This window comes from Brachycentrus maculatus, unplaced genomic scaffold (genome assembly GCF_059751285.1).
Source record: "Brachycentrus maculatus isolate JH-2025_06_01 unplaced genomic scaffold, ASM5975128v1 h1tg000028l, whole genome shotgun sequence".
NCBI classification, from domain to species: Eukaryota; Metazoa; Arthropoda; class Insecta; order Trichoptera; family Brachycentridae; genus Brachycentrus; species Brachycentrus maculatus.
Genome location: NW_028280782.1, coordinates 927,793 through 949,874, shown reverse-complemented (window position 1 = coordinate 949,874; position 22,082 = coordinate 927,793). Strand labels below are relative to the sequence as shown.

At 33.5% G+C, this 22,082-nt stretch overlaps 1 protein-coding gene across 1 annotated transcript in view; it reads right to left on the bottom strand.

Annotated features, from left to right (window-relative positions):
• Positions 1-1,837, bottom strand: part of LOC148312972 (uncharacterized) — a 30,351-nt gene extending 28,514 nt beyond the window's left edge. The window contains exons 1-3 of the mRNA XM_088271005.1: positions 1,581-1,837; positions 1,418-1,509; positions 350-566 (exon numbers count right to left, since the gene is read on the bottom strand). Coding sequence (XP_088127131.1) covers positions 350-566; positions 1,418-1,509; positions 1,581-1,706 — 435 coding nt within the window. The 5' untranslated portion in view covers positions 1,707-1,837. The remainder of the gene's footprint in view (positions 1-349; positions 567-1,417; positions 1,510-1,580) is intronic.
• Positions 1,838-22,082: the final 20,245 nt, after the last annotated feature.

The following is a 22,082-nucleotide window of genomic DNA, read 5'->3' as shown; positions in this document are numbered from 1 at the left end:
GTTACCATTCACGAAATAAGCACTAGTTGAAAAAAAAAACTTTAGATGGCGGACCCTATATTATATTTTTGAACTTTAAAAACGTTCTCCTGTTAAATCAAGTTTTTTGATTTATGACGTTCTTGAAAGGAGTGAGCGACATACGTATACATACATACATACCTGTGTATGGACAGGTAGATAAAATAAGAATATAATAATAAGATAGAAAATAGCAAGTGGACATAACCGACAATCACACCAGAAGTAATAGTTTCCTCGTTATGAACTAACACGGATTCGATGTCTGATAGGTCCTCACCCAGACTCATGAAGGTTCAAAAGTGGTACGAGGAACAAAATTACATACCTCCAATTTGGTTTGATCTGACGTGTTTATTTTACGAATACTTGTATTACAAATGGCAATTTCTCCGACACTGTCAAGTATGGCTAGACTGTCTACGGCCGGAGTAGCCTCGGTGATGACTTTGGTGTCTAATTTAAGTTTCAAGTCATCCATGTCTTCGAACATAACCTTGTTTTTATTCTCAGTATCGGGTTGCTTCAAAAGTATCTTATTGGATCTGGATAACAAGAAATTCATATGTACAATTAATAATAGCAAGTGAATCAATTTATATTAGGAAGCATGTTCACAAGGGATGGAAAAGTGGACAAATATATTAAAAAAATAATTAATACAGGGAGTAGAATAAATGGTGCTTTGAATAGAGTGATTGCCAATAAAAATATGTCCATAGAAGCCAAATTAGTGGTTCACAACGGAGTGCTGGTACCTACACTGATGTATGGAAGCGAAACATGGAACTTGCAAAGGAAGGATGAAAGCAGAGTGAACGCTGTTGAAATGCGCTCCCTCAGACTGTATGACAGATGTAGAAAATCATTGTATGACAGAATTAAAAATTAAGATGTTTCAAAGGAACGTAAGATTAAGAAGATTTATTTAAGGTGGTGTGGACATGTGGAAGAACAGTGTGAGTGGAAGAATAGTACGAGGATGGCCGAAAAATACTTGGCACGATCAGATCAATCAGAACCTAAAATCTGGTGGTGTTAAAAGTCTGCGTAATCGGAGGGCATGTATGACTAGATGTATGGATGTGAAGGAGGCAAGGAGTGTATGTCAGGACAGAAGATTGTGGCATTCTATTCTCTCCCCTACGGAAAATGACGTGATGGTGGTGGTAGTACGGCTGTCCAAACTCAAAACACAGTAAGGGACATTTTTTTGTAGTTTTTTTTTTTGCATTTTTGGACTAAATAGATTCTACTTAGTCCAAAAATGCAAAAACACGTACTACAAAAAAATGTCCCTTACTGTGTTTTAAATTTGGACAGCCGTGTAGTAGCAGTAGTAATAGTAGTAGTAGAATTAATTATAAAAAACAACTAAATGAACATCAGTACTCACTTTTCTGCAAGACACCTAAATTTATAACTCTCTTCCAAGCTTCTCAAACAGTCTAAGCATATTTTATTTGGAAGATTGTCTCCTAACCTCACCTGCAGCAAAAAAATCGTATTTAGTCATATGTTTTAATATTAAACTAAACAAATTTATAAAAAATACCAACCTTCAAGTTAGCGCATATATTGAGCATGTCGCTGTACAATAAATTGCACTCAGGATTGAATTTTTGAAACAGCGGTAACAACATACTTTCTGGTTTTAAACATATTCGGCAAATCGGGAGTGACATTCTAGTGAAATTATGAGATCGACTAATTCTAAATAAATTGTAATTTTTATTCTGTTTGATGTTATATTTAGTTAAATTACTGACATTTTGAGGAAAATATAGTCGATCAATTCACAACAACCACAGAGTACAATCGGCAAAATGACAGATATGGAAAAACGATAACTTATAGACAAAAATTGCAAAATCTATGGATTTATGATAAAACCACAAAGAATGAGACCCAAATACACCTACTTTTATTTGAATATTACGCCTGTGATATGCATACAACTCGTGTATTATTATTTTATATACAAAGTAACATTTTTACCCAGAAACGCCCTTTTTTATTGTAGTTATTTCATTATTTTGTTTGTTTTCGCTACATGATTTGTATCAATGTATCTAAGTTTCAAACCGCAATACGTACGAGACATCTTTCGACGACTAAAATAAAGCAAATATTTATCTATTGCTATCTCTACGAAAATAGATTAAGTAAGTATATATAAACAAACAAATAATTCAACCGACTGACATCTAATGTATCAGAAAGCATTACATGTATTACTTCCATGTCTGATAATTTGGATTTATTACTAGCAAAGTTTCTTTCTCTGTAGAGAAAAATTAGGTTAGCTTTAATTATGGAATTAATTCTACGATTTAGTGATTCAGTCCAGAGAAATAAGCTAATAACATACTAGAAGAGCTCGCCGTAAATAACGTATCAGTGCAAATTATTTGTTTGGTTTCTTATGGCGGCCAACGGAAAATTGGTAGTATGAATTGTGGTAGAAAGAAAAAGAAATACCCACACCATTTCAACCTCAGCTGTCATCTACGTACATTGTTCTTTCTTTGATTCCGCTTTTACCACAGACTAACTATTTTATATAAAGACCGCCAACTACCTCGATTTTTTATGGCTGGAAGTGATATTCGCCAGCGGCCGGAAATGACGTAAAAGGCTAGAAGTACTAAGGTCCCGGCTGGGCGTGACTTCGCCGCGGCTGAATGTCAAATCCACCCGCCGAAATATTTATCATTCATTTTTCAGGTTAAATGGTATTTATATTGAAATTTGTTGTATAACATATTTTCAAAATTATAATATTAATATTGCAAAGAAGATATTTCACTATCTAAATTTATTTATTTCAGTGTAAACAAAAATAGAAAGGTCACGGCTAAAACGCGACATTTATAAAAAGAGTTCAGGCGATTAATAATGGTTACTCAACTCAGCCTTACAATGGTAAATGGTAATGGTAACTTTTTTGAAATTATTATCTCAAACTATGTATAAATATAAGGCTTTTCAACAAAAACAAAAACGATAGAATTTTCAAATTACTATATTATATTTAAAATTCTAGAAAATACAATATTTTAATAGATTTATATTATCCACTGACACTTCGTGATGGAATTGCATTTTTAATTTATTATTGGATTAAAACCAATATTTTTAGCTTTTCCACTTTTTTATTTGACCAGCGACCGGGTTCCGTCGTTACCGACATCACCAGTCTGATGATGTCGGTAACGACGGAACCCGGTCGCTGGTCAAATAAAAAAGTGGAAAAGCTAAAAATATTGGTTTTAATCTAATAATAAATTACAATATTTTAAAAGGGTGGAAGGAGTGCCCACCACTTTCTGAAGTTATGTTTCTTAACGGGGGTGCCAGTGCTCCTTTGTGGGCGTTTTGGAAGTCTGGCTAGGCGTTTTTAAATTTTTTGCATTTGGGGGGTGCTGCAGAAGTTCAAGGGAGCGTTGTGTTAAGTAAGAAAAACTACACTTTCATTGGCAAAATTTAACTTTAACTTTGGCATAATACTCAATATTATGAAGTTCTTCATAGACGGATTTCTATTTTTCTATCGATAATTGTCTATAACCATAGTCTGTCTATATTTATTTGAAATATTTGAACAACTTGTTGGTATCTCGTATTTTTCATTCCCGTTTTGGTGTTTTTGTTAGTGATTAGTGTGTCTCGTCATTTTCTGGTCGTTTTTTGAACAATCTGACGTTTACGAGTCGACCCCCCCTGCTCACAGACTAACTAATTTATATAAAGACCGCCAACTGCCTCGATTTTTTATGGCTAGAAGTGATATTCGCCAGCGGCCGGAAGTGACGTAAATGGCTAGAAGTACTAAGCTCCCGGCTGGGCGTGACTTCGCCGCGGCTGAATATCAAATCCACCCGCCGAAATATTTATCATTCATTTTTTAGGTTAAATGGTATTTATATTGAAATTTGTTGTTTTACATATTTTCAAAATTAAAATAATAATATTACAAAGAAGATATTTCACTATCTAAATTTATTTATTTCAGTGTAAACAAAAATAGAAAGGTCACGGCTAAAACGCGACATTTATAAAAAGAGTTCAGGCGATTAATAATGGTTACTCAACTCAGCCTTACAATGGTAAATAGTAATGGTAACTTTTTTGAAATTATTGTCTCAAACTATGTATAAATATAAGGCTTTTCAACAAAAACAAAAACGATAGAATTTTCAAATTACTATATTATATTTAAAATTCTAGAAAATACAATATTTTAAAAGGGCGGAAGGAGTGCCCACCACTTCCTGAAGTTATGTTTCTTAACGGGGGTGCCAGCGCCCCTTTGTGGACGTTTTGGAAGTCTGGCTAGGCGTTTTTAATTTTTTTCCATTTGGGGGGTGCTGCAGAAGTTCAAGGGAGCGTTGTGTCAAGTAAGAAAAACTACACTTTTAAACGCAAAATTTAACTTTAACTTTGGCATAATACTCAATATTATCAAGTTCTTCATATACGGATTTCTATTTTTCTATCGATAATTGTCTATACCCATAGTTAGTCTATATTTATTTGAAATATTTGAACAACTTGTTCAAATATCTTGGTATCTCATATTTTTCGTTCCCGTTTTGGTGTTTTTGTTAGTGTATTAGTGTGTCTCGTCATTTCTGGTCGTTTTTTGAACAATCTGACGTTTACGAGTCGACCCCCCCTGGCTTTTACGTTGAATGGAACTTTTTGGCGTAGAAATTGACCCATTGATGTACAATAGTTTGTTTATAAAGGTAATATATTTCTGAACGGCGGGAAATTGTAAATAGTTCGGATAAAATCCGCTAGGGGCGCATGTAGAACCTGGGACCAACGATCAAGCCACTACAATATTTCGTTCCTAACTTCAGGATTTGTTTTTACTTGGTAAAATGTTCCGCGATAATTCAACTTAATATTTGGTCGTATGATCGATTAAAATCACTTAAAATTCTTTTAATGGATGTCCATATTTATTTATATACATTTCATTCTTATTTAAACTTTGCTTTTAAAAGAATTAAGTATTTATTTAACTGTTTTTGGAAATTCAATAAGGATGCCAAAAATACGGTAGGATATTTAAAAAGATATCCATATCTTTATCAAACCGTTGAAGACTATGAAAATAAAACATCCAAGTAACTCTATAATCTAGCTCTACAGCTTATGCAACACCGTTTAACGTGGTCTTACCTATGTTCCAACTTTACAAATTTTATGGCTTATTCCTACTTGTGAGTGAGTTTAGTCTGTATGGTTAAAGTAACGTAATTCATGAGTGAAATTCTAGGCAAAAGCACTCGCGATCTCGTTAAAGGCGTGAGTTAATACAATTCAATGATTCTCAGTTAGCAATGAAATGCAGTTACTATAATTTCATGTAATTCATGAGTGAAAATTTTACACATATATTATTTTTAAAGGAATAACCCGCAAGCCTCTATTTTAAGGCTTTTCTGCAGGTAGGATAGTAAAGTAGATGTGAAAAAACGCACAGACTAATTACTATTTTCAATTGGAAACAAATATATCTTCAATTCATTTTGCAATTGGCGGGAATCGAGCCCGCAACGCCAGTTTCGCAGTCGAGCGTCTACCAAACTACGCCACGGCGCCAGTCATGAGTGAAATTCATGACTGAAAATTCATTTACTAATCACGCAATTAATGAGTGAAAATTGTAGACAAAAATATGCATTACAGGTAGGCTTGCCAGATTTCAAAAATGTTCAACTGGGACACCGGAATGCCCCCAGCGCACTGAAATAAATGACTAAGTAATTATTTTAAATAATCCCTCGCGGTTAATAATTTTTTTCATATATTGTGTAATCAAATTTAATTTTTACACCGGGATTTTGTCTGAAAAACGGGACGTCTGGCAAACCAAAGTATAGGCACGAGTTTAAACGACTCAATGATTCTAAGCGATGAAGTTACTTGGGTTTATGATTGGTTTCACGTGGCGTTTTCATGTAATTCATAGGTGAAAATTCTAGACAAAACAATAATTAGACGCATGAGACCAAGCAACTAAATGATTCAAGTTAGCAATGAAGTAGATTTACATTAACTTCACAAAATTCCGGATTGAAAATTATAGACAAAAAACTCGTTAAAAATACGAGTTTTAACCCCTCATTGATTCTAAGTCAGGGATGAAGTTAGGTTTATGATCGATTCCGCGATCGGCGTTTTCATGGTCGCACTTCAATTAATTACATCTAGTCAGTGGAGATATTAATTATTAGCACAGTTACTATAATTTCATAAAATTTGGGATCGAAAATTCAAGACAAAACATTCATTAAAGGCACGAAATTAAACGACTCCGTGGTTCTAAGTTAGCAATGAGAACTACGAATATATACTTCCTGCCAAACGCCATACGCAAAGTAAAGTAAGAAAATTCTAGACAAAAAAACTCGTTAATGGCATGAGATAAAACGACACAATGATTTTAAGTTGGTAATGAAGTTCATTTACTATATTTTCATATAATTCACAAGTAAAAATTGCAAATAAAAACGTTTAATATAGGCAGGCTTGCCAAATTTCTGAAATGGTAATAGTAAAGAATTGAGAAAGTAGTTATCCTAAATAATTCTTCATAGTTTATCATTTTCTATTATCTATAATCAAATTATTTTTTTACCGGGAAGTCTGGCAAGCCGAAGTATAGGCACGAGTTTAAACGACTAAATGATTCTAAGTAAGGGATGAAGTTAGTTAGATTTTACTATAATTTCATGTAATTCATGAGTGAAAATTCTAGACAAAACACTCGTTATAGCCATTAGATAAAACGACTCAATGATTCTAAGTTAACAAAAAGAGTACAAATATTATAATATCATGTAATTCAAAGGTAAAAATTCTATACAAAAAACCCGTTAAAGCCGCGAGTTTGAACGACTCAATGATTCGCGATGATGTAACATGGGTTAATGATTGATTCCGCGACCGGCGTTTTCATGGTCGCATTTCGATTAATTAGATCTAGTCGTGGGGCATTTAGCGCTCAGCGCCTCCGCTCTCCGCCGACGAGGCGCGAGGCGGTCGCGGCGGGCTATGCGGCCGGTGACGCTGGCGGGGCATGTTGCGCAAGTGAATTATCGACCGTCTCCCTTGTACTGAGGGCCGACAGCCGGCAGCCGACACTCCTACACTCCTAGCCGCGGAAAAATTTCAGAACGCCGTCACTTTTCAAGTAGCTACCTGACTGGCGCATCTGTGCGCGGGAAAACAATGCATATAACGGAAAAAACTGCATTTTTATACGTTTATTGTGTACAATATTTTTAAACGTTCAATAAAATCTTAATAAACTAGATGTTTTAATTATTATTTGAAGCAATGACTTTGTGATTTTCTATTTTATAATTAAAACATAACTTAGTTTTAAAATCACTCTAAATATTTTATTAAAACTTAATTATAATGTCTACCAGTTTCGAAGCTAACCGCTTTTTTTTCAAGACTGATTAAATACAAGCATATTGCATTGTATATTAAATTAATAGAAGATTAATAATAGTATTAATCAGTCTTGAAAAAAAACGGTTATCTTCGAAACCGGTAGACAGTATAATTAAGTTATAATAAAATATTTATAATGATTTAAAAACAGAATTGTATTTTAATTATAAACTAGAAATTAACTAAAATAAAGCTATATTAGAATAGTGCTTAAAAAATATATATAAAAATGTAGAAAAAATGAGAGAAGAACTCAACTGGTTACTTATAAAAAAGATACATAATTTTGTTGACATTTTAACATAGATATATATATATATATATACATGGAAAAACATATGTAAATATGGGTATTTACGGTACTTATGACCTGTTATAGACTGGTAAAGTGATCACTTTACACACGTATAACATTCGCCAATTCTACCTATGATTGACAACCACACTAATTAAATATTTGAAACTGCTACAGATATTATTAATTGAAAAATTTCGTGAAAAATCAACAGACTGAAAAGTTTACTCCCTTAAGCGCCGAATTGGTAATATTTGTCTGGCTTAAGACGTCAATCCGGCCCTGCTTTCGTTGCGAGAAAACAGTCGCAATATAAACATAAAAATAAATACAGTTAATGATTGAGCACAGTCGCGATACGTTTACTTTTAAAACAGTAAAGTACTTTCAATGTGATTTTTTAGTGAGTCACATGCATTTTATGTAATTTTAACCATCTCGTACATATTAAAAAAAGTGTAAAAAATGTCCATGTGGAATTTGTATGGGTAATTTTAATAAGTAATATTTACCCTTTGACATATTTACAAAAAAAAGTAAAAAAAAATCTCTAGTATAATATTAATAAATGTTATGTAGATAAGTAATTTTAACTCTTTAGGATATATTTAAAAAAAATATATCTAGTGTGGAATTAATAACGGAAAATTTAAGTATTTTTTAACTCTTTAACATATTTAAAAAAGAAATAAATAAAAAAAGTGAAGTGTAATTTAATTAAGATATTAGACAGTAAAACAAAAAAGAAGGATGAAAGCAGACTGAATGCAGTCGAAATGCGATCCCTCAGACGAATGTGTGGCAAAACGATGTTTGATAGATGTTCGAATGATGAAATAAGGAAAGAATGTAAGGCTGAGATAAGCATTATCGATAAAATTAAGAAAAGTGTGTTGAGATGGTTTGGACATGTGGAGCGTATGAGCGAAGAAAGAACGGTTAAACAAATTTATGGAGCGAATGTAGTTGGAAAAAGAAGCAGAGGACGACCGAGGAAAACTTGGCACAATCAGGTATATCAAATACTTGAAAGCGGCCGGGTCAGGAGTCGTAATAATCGTCGGGTATGTATGAGGAGATGCATGAATGTAGAAGAGGCAAAGAATGTTTGCAAAGACAGAGTGGTGTGGCGTTCGATTCTCTCTGCCTACCCCTGCGGGGAAGCGGCGTGATGGTTAGTTAGTTAGTTAGTTAAACAAAAAAATTGTTTGCTTTTTTATTTATTTTTTCAGAGATTTCAGAAGGACTTTACATGTGGCTTATTTGTATTTGAGGGAGCATAGTATGGTATTGTAACATGTTTAAGATAATGTTAATAAATTATAATTAATAAGATATAAACGCAAAATAAAATGCATTTTGTTATTTCAACATAAAAAACAGTATAATAAATATGAATAAAATTACAACTTACTGAAAAAATGATTTTATATACGTTATGTCAGTAACATATTCAAAACACCCTGGGCACAATGATTTTTCGTGACATCGTTTGCAAACGTAACGAGTTTGCCTCCTACAGGCGTTTTTTTATTATTAATTTTAAATTAATGTTTAACTTAGTAAATACTTGTTTTTCTTAAAATCTACTGTGACACGTGTTTCGATACATTTCGCATCATTTAAAACTATTCGAGTGATCAAGCAAGTCTTAAAATAATTCACTATAAATAAATTTGTGAGGAGAGTACTTTTTTATCTAACGACACTTTGAACATAGCTATTTTTAAAACCTAACGTGAGGGCTTAATTTGAGAAAGGGTAAAAATATGTTCTATTTTTAATAATTGAATCTGAAACAAATGAGGATTTTTACATTCTGCGAAAACCGCGTTAAATTTTATTTGAAAAAATAACTCATGAGTGGGTAGCTACTTTTAAGGCCTCATGCGAGGGCTTAATATAGGAGTGGAAAAAATGTTCTATTTATAAAAATTTAATTTGAAACAAGTCTGCGAAAAGTACTTAAAATTTAATTTAAAAAAATACTTGGGTGAGTAAGTACTTTTAATACCTCGTATGAGTAATAGTAAATTACAGTAAAATTATTTTAAAACGTTGAAAAAAATTATTGTATTTTTAAAAATGTAATCTGCGAAGTTAAATGTGATTTGAAAAAAAAACAGTGGGTAGCTACCTTTCAGTTCTCGTATAAGAAAATGTATAAAATACGTTTAAAATAAATTATAAATTATAATATTATGAATTTTTTTATTTGAAATTTTAAATAAAAAAGAATGCGTGTGTGTGTGGGTAGCTACTTTTAAGGCCTCGTATAAAAATATGTTCTGTTTTTCAATTTTCAAATTTATCTGAAAAAATATTGCGTGTGTAGGTAGCTACTTTTAAGGCGTCATATAGTAAAAGGTGAAAAATATGTACAATTTTTTCAATTTGAAAAATTATCTAGGAAAAGAAAGCGTGTGTGGGTAGCAACTTTTAAGGCCTCGAAAATGTATATACATATTTTTTTTAATTTTCAAATTTATCTGGAAAAAGAATGCGTATGTGGGTGTGGGTAGCTACCCAAAGTAGCTACTTTTAACGTCTCACATGATGGCTTGAGGCAGAAGCGGCCTGACGTTTTCTTCGGCGATGCACCGAAAGCGGATGGCCCTCTCGACGCTGTCTTGGCGGGAAGTCGCGAACTGTCAATTAGCGGTGCACCCTGCGCGCGCAACGTGTGACACGGTGTCCGGCACGTGTGGGGGGCGGGGTCGGCGCCATTCAATAATCAATATCTCACGGGCCGAGGGCCTTGCGCAATATTTTACGTTGGGCGAAAAGCGACGAAAAAAAGCGGCGGCTTTCGGAAGCGCCCGCTGCTTCCTGCGATGCACGATGCCTGCCACCTCCTGCTCAGACCTGGCGCCCTGATACAATAAAACAATATTATTTTTTGACATCTCAACATAGATGAAGAAAAATATGGAAGTCTGGGCATTTACGGGGCTTATGACCGTCGATAGGGGAAGAAGGATAGGGAAAGTAAATGTGAAAAATACATCATACAAATCTTTAATTTTTTGATTCGGCAGTCATTTTGTGTCTAAAAAAATCTATCCATTTTTATATAAATCCAGTTTTACTAAGTAATTACCACTCATTTATTATGACACGTTTTTCGATGCATTTCGCATCATTTTCGGTGTCATACGATGTACGGGAAAACGAAGCGGAATGCATCGAAACTCGTGTCACAATAGATTTTAATAAATAGTGGTATTTACTAAATAAAACTTTAATTCAATAAAAATAAATCTTTCTTGCCATTGAGAAAACGAACCCGCGACGCCAGTTTCGCAGCCCAGCGTCTACCCAACCAAGCTACGGCGTCTGTCTAACAATGCTTCTAAAATACCATTCAAAATAAACTACACATTTATCCACACCACATTTTGTAATACGATTATTCTTCATCTCACCAATAGATGTCTCTATTGAAAATTCTTGTGATTCTTGTACAATGTTTCAAAATTGGATCATATGTATAGAACTTCCAATAATTTCAATAGTGTGGTTGTCAATCATGGGTAGAATTGGTGAATATTACACGTGTGAATAGCGATCACTTAAACTAGCCTATGACGGTCATAAGCCTCGTAAATGCCCAGACTTGTATATTTTTTTTCATCTTTGTTGATAAGTCAAATAATTGTAAAATAAAATAAATTTTTAGGTGGCGTACTTCTTTATGAAGCGTTAGAAATGTTTGAATTAATAGACGGATTTTGGTGTCCGATTGCACCACCTGCTATATATGTAGATACTAAATACATACATACATATGTACTATGTACACACGTGTTTCACTAGTACAGTAGCTGATTCCACGTGGGAGAATGAGGGAGGAGCAAAAAGCGGCTTGCGAACGCGGAGGTATCGATTTTCCGATTTTACCGGAGGTAGTGGGTAGATCTCCTCTGCTACCTCACGAATATACTTTATACTTTGAAACATCGACGAGATGTCGGAATAAACGTTAACCTACATGAACTTGACATAACTGTATTATTTAAAAATGTGTTAAAAATTGTAATATTCTAATAAAAAGAATTCCCCCTCTATAGTGTAGTGATTAGCGCGCTAGGCTACCATGCTGGAGGTCCCGGGTTCGATTCCCAAGAGGGTCAAAATAAATATCAGTGATTTGTCAGTGTAATATTTATTTAATATGACCCTGGACTGGTACCTAAGCGGAAGGTTGATCACGATTAACGATCAAAATAACACTGTTTCTTTACGATGCAGTGCCCTATGCACCATTGGGTGCGGATTAGGGTTAGAAGAATAATAATAATACGTTAAGTAATAAAAACAACATTTCGTTTTTTTCATTTTGTTTTATTTAAACAATGACCGGGTTTCGTCGTTCCCGACATCGTAAATCTGGTGACGTGATCACTTAAAATTAACCAGCCTACGACAGATCATAAGCCCTGTAAATACCCAGACTTCCATTTTCTTCTTCATCTGTGTTGAGATGTTGAAATGTATTACTCGCTCTTACTTTTCAGCATCAATTTTCAGGTAAATTAAACAATAGAGCATATGTGATGTAGCCGTCATTTATAATTTTGATACCACATTAATGACATTTTCTATTTTTTAAGTAAATTTATACAATATTTCGCAAACAACTACTGCGTATTGAAAGCGAATTAAATTTGTTTTACCTAATTATATTATAAAGCTACACTCAGTTGGATGTCAAGGACCTGTTGAATGTAGATGGGAAAAATCAATGCCGATTCGTAAAATGTACATCTTGATGCCGTTTGAAAATTTACGGCATTAAAATACGATATTGTTTGTTTGCTTGCTGAGTTATAAATAAAACTTTTGTTTGCTTTTAGATGCATGGTTATAAAATAAATATATTTATACAAATAAAACACTTTTATAAGCCAACTTTTTGAATTTATTAATATAAGATAAACACGATTTCTATGATATAATAAAAACAAGTTATAGCTATAAAGTTTTTGTACAATTTTATTTCATTTGACCAGTAATGTAACCGGTTTTCGCCGTCACTGACATCACCAGTTTGATCATGTTGGTAACGACGAAACCCTGGACAAACAAAATAAAAGTGAAAAAACTATATGGTTGTTTTTATATTATATAAGATGCAGTCCCATCAAGAAATGTTGCTACAAAATTTTATTCTAATAAACAAGACGAGTTTTGAGAAGTACAAATATTGTCACTAACAGTTAAAATTTCAAACTGTTTTTATTTTCACGCGTCGATGAGGACATCCATAGTTCTCGAAACTAGTCGCTTTTACGTTAATAAACTCAAAACTGTTACATTTTAGACATCTGAACAAAGATGATATAGATGATCTGGGTATTTACGGACCTTAAAATCTGTCTTAGGCTAGTTTACGTGATTATTTATACACGTGTAACATTCACTATTGTACCCATGATGGACAACCACACTACTTGAAAATTTGAACTCATATATTCTCGTACATATATAGCATTATGAGCGTGTACAGTATACGGTTGATTTGAGTAAGCTTTTTTTTACCAGAGACCTTTTCAAATTAATGAATGTAAGATATTTACCGAATTATTTTACATATTTGGGAGACGCCTGAAAACGTGATTCAATATTTTGTGACGCCTATAATTTGACCGGGTATTCTATCCACAACATTGTAACGAAATTTGAAATATTAGAAAAGCTTAGTGTAATATCCGAAAAATTTCTTAGGTTTTTTTTATATTTTCGCATTTGTTAAATTTTCTCATTTTTTTAAATTTTCTCATTTGTTTATTTTAAATATGCTTCTAACCTTATGTTTTACTCATTAATTTCCTTTGAATATGCCTCTTATGCATATTTATTATTCCTGTTTATTGTTTTTTTTATATTTTGCCATGTATTAGTTTTGGTTATTTTGTAAAAATATTTTTGGTAACATTATTATTTGTGTTCCAGTATTATTGACCTAAATCCCATGTCCCAAAATGAGAAACAGAAACTGCTCTTCGGGAATATTATATTTTTGATTATGCATGTAATATGTTTTGAAAAAATTAATAAATAATTTTCAATCATCAATCAATCATAATTGTACTTTTTTGTTATAGTTCGTTAGCTATTTCTGGAAATACATAATGAAAATACTCCAAAATATTATCACATACTCTCGTATAATATTTTCACGATATAATCCTGAAATTCATGAAAAATGCAAACTTTTCATGCATCCTTGACCTGAAATATCCTCCCTAGCGTTGGAAGTTTGTGCGTATGGCCATAATTTCCAAGTAAGTTACGAGCAATTCCCGATAATGCTGCAGATGTAGGCACTGAAGCAAAAGGGCGACTTATTTATTACTTCAAACGAACTGTATTCAACGTCCCAAGGACACAACTCTAAAATTTAGACCTAGCTTCACACACGGTGTTTGAAAATGATGCGGAATGCATCGAAACACGTATCATAATAGATTTTAAGAAAAAGCTGTCTTTATTATATTTAGTAAAACTTAAATTAAAAATGGGTTGATATTACTACAAAGAGACTGCCGAATTAATTACTGATATTAAGCCAAGAGGGATTTAATCACTCTCCGTATCATTCATCGTTCACTTTGTGTAATACCACTTTAAAGTATATACAAAGTGTTACACTAAGTTAACGATGAATGATAAGGAGAGTGTTATATTACCATACTGCAGAATTAACAATGCTTCTAATATACAAAATTCAAAAGGGATTAAATCAATTTAAAAAAAATACGGATATAATTAATATCTGACGGTTTTACGAACTTCCGATAACTCACGTTATTAATAACAATAAAAAAAATGTAAAGAAAAAGATTAAAATTTCAAAGGGAAACACGTGTCCGTAGATCTTAAGAAAAAGTGATTTTTACCAAGTAAAATTTGAATTAAAAAATCACAAATCGTTCGTTCCACATGTCCGAACGATTTCAACACACCTGTCTCAATTTTATCGATAATAATGCTTATTTCAGCCTTGTTTTCTTTTCTATATCACCATTCGAACATCTATCAATGTACATGGTTTTGCCGCACTGAGAGATCGTACATATTTCGACTGCATTCAGTTTCCTTTCATCATTATTTAGCTAGCCACATATATCACTTCTATACATTAGGGGTTGAAACCAGGAATCCTGTGTAGCTTCCCAACATATATTTACGTAATTCTCGAATCAAGGAAAAGCGAAGAAAATGATTCAGCCATAGAAAGGGTGAGAAAATTCAACAGAGAACTTGATCACTCCCTTTTTGCATAGTGGTGACGTAAGATTGAGACGCTGAATTGCCGCCGCTCTTTCTTCATACGTCCTCATTACGCGGGAAACTGACTTCGATACCGTGACGTCATGGGGCTCCACTTTATCCTAGTGCGACGTCATCGATCGTCCGCTGTCCTCTTCCCCCCGCCCGCCTTCTCGGCGCGAGAGACAAGGACGGCCGCGCAATATCGCAGAAATCAATGCGGTTCGCTATCTCGGCTGGCACGCCGAACGTAGTATTGAAAGCGCGCGAAGCGAGTTTCCCGCCAAAACATACGGCTATGATCAATACGATCAGCACTACCCACTTTCGCATTCTTTTTTCAAAGAAAATTGAACGCCGCTTTGTTTTTTCAGATTCATAAAATAGAACATTTAGTTCTTATAATAATTGCCATGTTAAAAATACCGCCAAATCGGTAAAAAAGTACTTACTTACAAATTTGAATCCAAATTACTTATAGACTTGCTAGATCACAAATTTGAATGCATTTAACGACTAAGAGGAAAACTCGTTACATTTGCAAACGATGGTATGTAACGAAGAACCATAGTGCACAGAGTGTTTTGAAGATTTCTATTGACGCATATAACATCTGTTTATTCATAATATTATTATCATTTTTTCGATTAATAGTAGCATTATTTTGTTTTGTCATATTGTAATAAAGAAATACATTTTATTTGACTTAAACATGTAATTTGTTAACATTTATTTAAATTATCATAAATTTTTTACAATTCTCTCTCAAATACGAATAAAATAAATACCATTTTTAACTTGGTTTGAAAAAGAAAAGAAAGATGAAAGCAGACTGAATGCAGTCAATGTGCGATCTGTCAGACTCATGTGCTGCAAAACAATGTATGATAGATGTTCGAATGGTGAAATAAGGAAAGAATGCAAGGCTGAGATAAACATTATCGATAAAATTAAGAAAGGTGTATTGAGATGGTTTGGGCATGTGAATCGAATGAATGAAGAAAGAACATGAAAACAAATTTATGACGCGAAAGCGAGGAAAACATGTCAACACGATAAAGTATTTCAAATATTTGAAAGTGGTCAAGTCAGGAGTGGGAGTAATCGGCGGATATGTATGACGAGATGCATTAATGTGGAAGAGGCAAAAATTGTATGCCAATACAGACTATTATTACGTTATATTTTCTCTGCCTACCCCTGCGGAAAGCGGCGTGTTTGCTGTCAGTTAGTTATTTAGATCATTAAAACTAAGTAACTAACCATCACGCCGCTTCTCCACTGGCGTAGGCAGAGAGCATAGAACGCCACACCCTACTTTGTCTTTACAAATATTCTTCGCCCCTCCTACATTCATACATCTTCTCAAACATTACATCAGGGGTGGGCAAACAGCGGCTCGCGGGCCGCATGGCGCCCACTCCGTGTTTCGCTCTGTTCTTCCGCTCACATTCGACATACATATTTCTTAGTCATTCTCTCGCTATCCATTCTCTCTACATGTCCATTCCACTTTAAAGAACCCTTCTTAATCTTTTATACTATCCCTAGTTCATCCTTGCATTATTTTCTAATGTTTCTTTAATTTTTTTTCATTATTACGTGACCCAAAGAATGTAACTATTACATCTAATAAAAAAAAACATAAGTTTTTGAACATCTTTCCGTTTTATTTCCATGCTGTATTTTTTAAAGGTTTTTTTAAAAGGAATAACCTGCAAAGCCTTTATTAGAGTCTTGTCTGTAGGTAGGATATCAAGGATAATGAAGGTAAATGTGAAAAATACATCACAAACACCCAGACCAATTACAAATAAATATTTCTTGAATTTGCGGGAATAGAGCCCGCGAAGCCAGTTTCGCAGTCGAGCGTCTACCCAACTACGCCAAGACGCCTGTCTGTAATAACGTCACTCGTAAGGATAGTTTAGTAATCTGGTGTTAAAAAATCAAACATAGTCAGGTTGAGTAAGTTAAGGATGGGTTAGGTTAGAATACGTAAGGTTAAATTTTTAAACTTAGCACACGGTTAGGTTAGGTTAGGTTAGGAGCCCGCGACGCAAGTTTCGCAGTCGAGCGTTCACCCAACTACGCCACGGCGCCTGTATGTTGTAACGTCACTCGTAGGATAGTTTAGTAATCTGGTGATAAAAAATCAAACATAGGTCGGGTTGAGTAAGTTAAGGATGGGTTAAAATAGTAAAGTTAGGTTAGAATAGGTTATGTTAATTTTTTAAACTTAGCACACGGTTAGTACTTACTCAGAATTAGTAATGTGAAGTAACGTTAAGTTAGATAAAGTTAAACTATTTAAACTCTTTTAGAGGTAGGTATCCTCTCTTAAAGTCTCTTTAAGGGTTTCGAAGAAGCTCGTCTGGTGTTAAATCGCTAACGCACATTTTCAAGCGACAATATGCCGAAAACTCCGCATACATTTTGGTATTCTACCACCGGCTGGAGGTTGGAAGCCCTTAGGTCTGCGTGAGTGTTTGCAGGAGGAGATCGTGCCTAAGTAGGTCGATCGATGCACTCGGCACTAGCACCGAGGCAGTCGGCAGTCGGCAGTCGGTGTACCAAGGGACGGATGGCGGGATGAACCGGGAAGGGTAACAAAGGAGAGGTCGACCTGTACACCTACGTCAATGCGCACCCATGCTTTGGGACATATTCACGATCGAATTCAAAATCGATTCTTGTACCGATATTTCAAAAGAAGACTTCAAACACATTACAAATTATTATTTTGAGAAATAAAAAGACTGTGTTTTAATATTATCGAGATATTTCTTCTGTGCAAACAAACTGCGGGAGTTTTGAGGTTATCATTTTCTGAAACGTCAAAGTTGATTGGAAATTATGGCAACGAATATTGAGACGACGGATCAATAATGTATTATTGCTAGAAATCGATCCTTCTTATTTTTAAACAATATATTAATTAACAAAATAAAACACAAAATCTTTTTATTTCTGAAAATAATATATCAATATGATCCACAAAGTTAATGCTTTCAATATTCAAAACATTACAAAGGAATATTGGAGTCAACCTTTCATAACGACCACCTTTCATGACGAGTAATTCGCATAGCGAGTAAAAAATATTTGTATATTTGACTTTTTGAAGAGAGAAATATTTGTGTTTTTATTATTTACAAAAATACTTCCATTTTATACTATTTCGCTTACTGAATTGCCTGTTTGGTACCCCCTTAATGGGCTTCATACTTCGTGCCTTGTCTTCAGATCACAGATATGAATGATTCTGAATATATAATAAAACAAAAACAATAAAGTTTATTTCTTCTTTTATTTTTACATTTCGCTCATTCCTTTCAAGAACGTCATAAATAAAATAAAAAGATTTTTCAGGAAAACGTTTTTAAAGTTTAAAAATATAATACAATGTATTAAAAATAAATATCAAGCCACTTTTTGCACTTTTTACTGTGCAACAGATCTTTTTCGGTAAAACCTGAAGGTTTTTTTCTCCATTTGAAAAATATTTAGTATATTTAAAAAAAATAATTAAACAATACCTTTTCACACTTTCTGCCCTGTAGCGGGTACATATTAAGTTAAAAATATGCCTCTTTTGCTGGGATATAGAACATTTTATGTGCATTCCGATAACATGCATAGCTGAAAATTGACGATTTTTGATTTATGAAGTTCTTGATAGGAGTGAGCGATTTGTGAAATGTTTGCCTAGGCAAAATGAAGTTTTAGAAATATCTTTCTTATGCTTTTGACATCGTTGGAATGCTTTGAGAATAGCACCATCATTCAACTTATTTTTTTAGCCGGCTACTACTACAAACGTATCACGTGCAATTTGTAAAAAGAGACAATTTGAATTCTTTAATAAAAAATTACCTGACAAAATTATTAAGGAACGTTATATCCGCCAAACTTAGATAAACTTATTTAAGCTTTTAAAAATATAAATAATAGCTTTCATATTATTTATATTTTTAAAAGTTATATTTAATATGATTTTTTGAATATTTATCTAGCTGTGCATAATGCAGTTCTGTATCCAAACCTAATGTATGGAAGCGAAGAGAGTTGGCAAAAGAAGGATAAAAGTAGACTTACTGAAAGAACACAGTGCGGCAAAACGATGTATTATAAGGTTTTTCACTTCAAATGGACGCTTTACAAAACAATTTGGACGTTTAATTGTATTTTATAAAAAAGATAGAATTTTAAGTGTCAAAAGTCTACGTAATCGGAGGGCTGTATGACTAGATAGATGTATGGATGGGAAGGAGGAGAGGGTGTATGTCAGGACAGAAGAGTGTGGCGTTCCATCCTCTCTACCTTCCCCTGCTGGGAAACAGCGTGATATTGGTAGTAGTAGTAGTATTCATATTACTACTACACATACTGTCAGTCTGTGTGAATACCAACCTACATCTTTTAAAACAATATTATTTTTCTATCTGTTTTTTTTAAATATTATTTGATTTGTTCAGTAAATTTATAACATTATTCATATTCAGTGCAGTATTTTGTCATATTTGAATGAAAAATTATATTTCATTTACCTATACATGTAATTTATAATTTATTAACATTATCAGAAAAATTATACAATTCTATATTGTGCTTCCTCAAATACAAATAAACCTCATATGAGACCCTTCTGAAATAAAAAAAATATCTCAAAGAAATATTTATTACAATATTTTGCTTCTGTGTCTACATTAATTAAATGGTAGACATTTTTAGAACTTATAAAAAATAAGTACGAGATTCTAAAATCTATTTTTAAAGGTTATTTTTAAGGCTGTATTCAATTCTATTTTGAAAAACTGCGACTTCCTGCAATGAACGAAAATGGGATCAAAAAGGTTTTCAGGAAGTGAGCACCAACATCCGTTATCAGGAAGTCTTTATTATATGTACAGAGTGGAACAATGGTTATTACTGATATGCTTATATTCTTCTTCTTCCTGGCTTCATCCCAACTTATCGTCTTTGAAGACTGTTGGGGTCAGCTCTCCTCGTCTTTAGGTTATAGGTCCTTTTGTCATGGGGAACGTCACCAAGGCCCGTGCACAGAGTTATTAATAAGAGTAGGCAGTAGGGTTGGGTAAGGACAAGGTATAGTAGGCACTGGTCGTGTTTCTATATGGAACGCTCGAAATCCAGGGTGGGCACTGCTTTTCTGCCTATAAAGAATGAAAAGAAATTTACAACATTTTGAGTGTGTCCAAATACTTGTTCACAAAATCTGGATTATCTCCAATTACAGGAGTCATTTTCATATTATTTTTTGACATCTCATCAAAGATGAAGAAGAATATGGAAGTCTGGGTATTTACGGGGCTGACGACCGTCATAGGCTGGTTTAAGTGATCACTTAACACACATCTTTGTAAATTATTATTATTTTAATATTATTTTAATAATTAATACTATTTTTGATATCTCATCTTTGATGAGTGTCAAAAATAATATGAAAATAACTCCTGTAATTGTGGAAAATCCAGATTTTGTGTGTTTTTTTTAAAAATAATATTAATTTCAATTAATAATATTGAAATAATAATAATTTACAAAGATGTGTGTTAAGTGATTACTTAAACCAGCCTATGACGGTCGTCAGCCCCGTAAATGCCCAGAGTTCCATATTCTTCTTCATCTTTGATGAGATTTAAAAAATAAAATAAAAAATTAAAGGAAACATTATTTGAAGGCATGACCTCTGACCTAGGCCATGCCTCCAAACCATATTACCTTTCTACAGCATCCATGAATTCTTTGGTCTTCCTCTAGATCTTTCCACATCATTACCTCAAAGTAACAGCATTCAGTCTACTTCATCCTTCTTTCTTACTAAATATTAAATGTATAATATTTTTTACATAATAGATTGTTCACGAAAATAAACAAATTACTTTAATTTATATTTGAAGCACTATCTTTGTGATTTTCCATTTTATAATTAAAATGTAACTTTGTTTTAAAATCACTATAAATTTATAGTGATCTTAAAACAAAGTCACATTTTAATTATAAAACAAATAACTTTTTTTTTAATTAAAGAAATAACCCGCATAGCGTCTGTTTTAGATGCTTGTCTGCAGGTAAGATAATAAAGATAGGTAACGTAAATGGGAAAAATACACCGCAAACACACAAATAAATTGAAAATAAATATTTTTTAAATTAATTTTGCAATTTACGGGAATCGAACGGGCGACGCCAGTTTCGCTGTCGAACGTCTAACCTACAACGCCACGGTGCTACTCAATATTATTAATATTTCAAGCATTTACTTTGTGTAGTGTAGCATAGTAATTTTGAATTTTATATTCTTTTACAAAAAAGTAAAAAAATACAAACAAATTACTCTCGAAGTGTGGATTTAAACTTTGAGGGATGATTGGTTCACTCATTGCGTCATCAATTAATTCCTCCCAAGTGTTTTTCATCGTGTCTGTCATTAGGTGGAGCAGACGGCCCAGGAGTCGCGTGAGGGATGAAGGCGAGAGGCTGTAGGGGTAGTAAGTACATCCTTCCCCTCTCCCCACCCCTGGCCACTCACCCCGGCCCTTTGTATCGCCTTCAACAACACAGAACCGTTTCACTTCACAGGATGAGCGCATCGTCAGACATTTTTTTATTTAACCTTTCTCCGGTTGTGGCTATAAGCAAACATGCACACATATTAATGTATTTTATACATAATGAGTACAAAACATTTTTTAATCCGTTTAAAAAAACAGACTTCCACGTATCGCCTTTCAAGGAAACCCTGAAGGACGCAGAACTCCAGGAACAGTATTGGAGAGATAGCTGAGAGTCAACATCCCAAGAGCGACAGGCGGAGGCACAAACAGATCTTCAGGATCTACAAAAAGAAGAAGAAGACTTAAAAAAATAATATTAGGTGTATGCGCAGATAATTATTTAGGATAGGCAGTAGAAGTAGGTAGTAAGGTTAGCTAGATACTTCTTAGTAAGGTAGGGTACGTACTGGTTACGTTTTTAATATTTAATC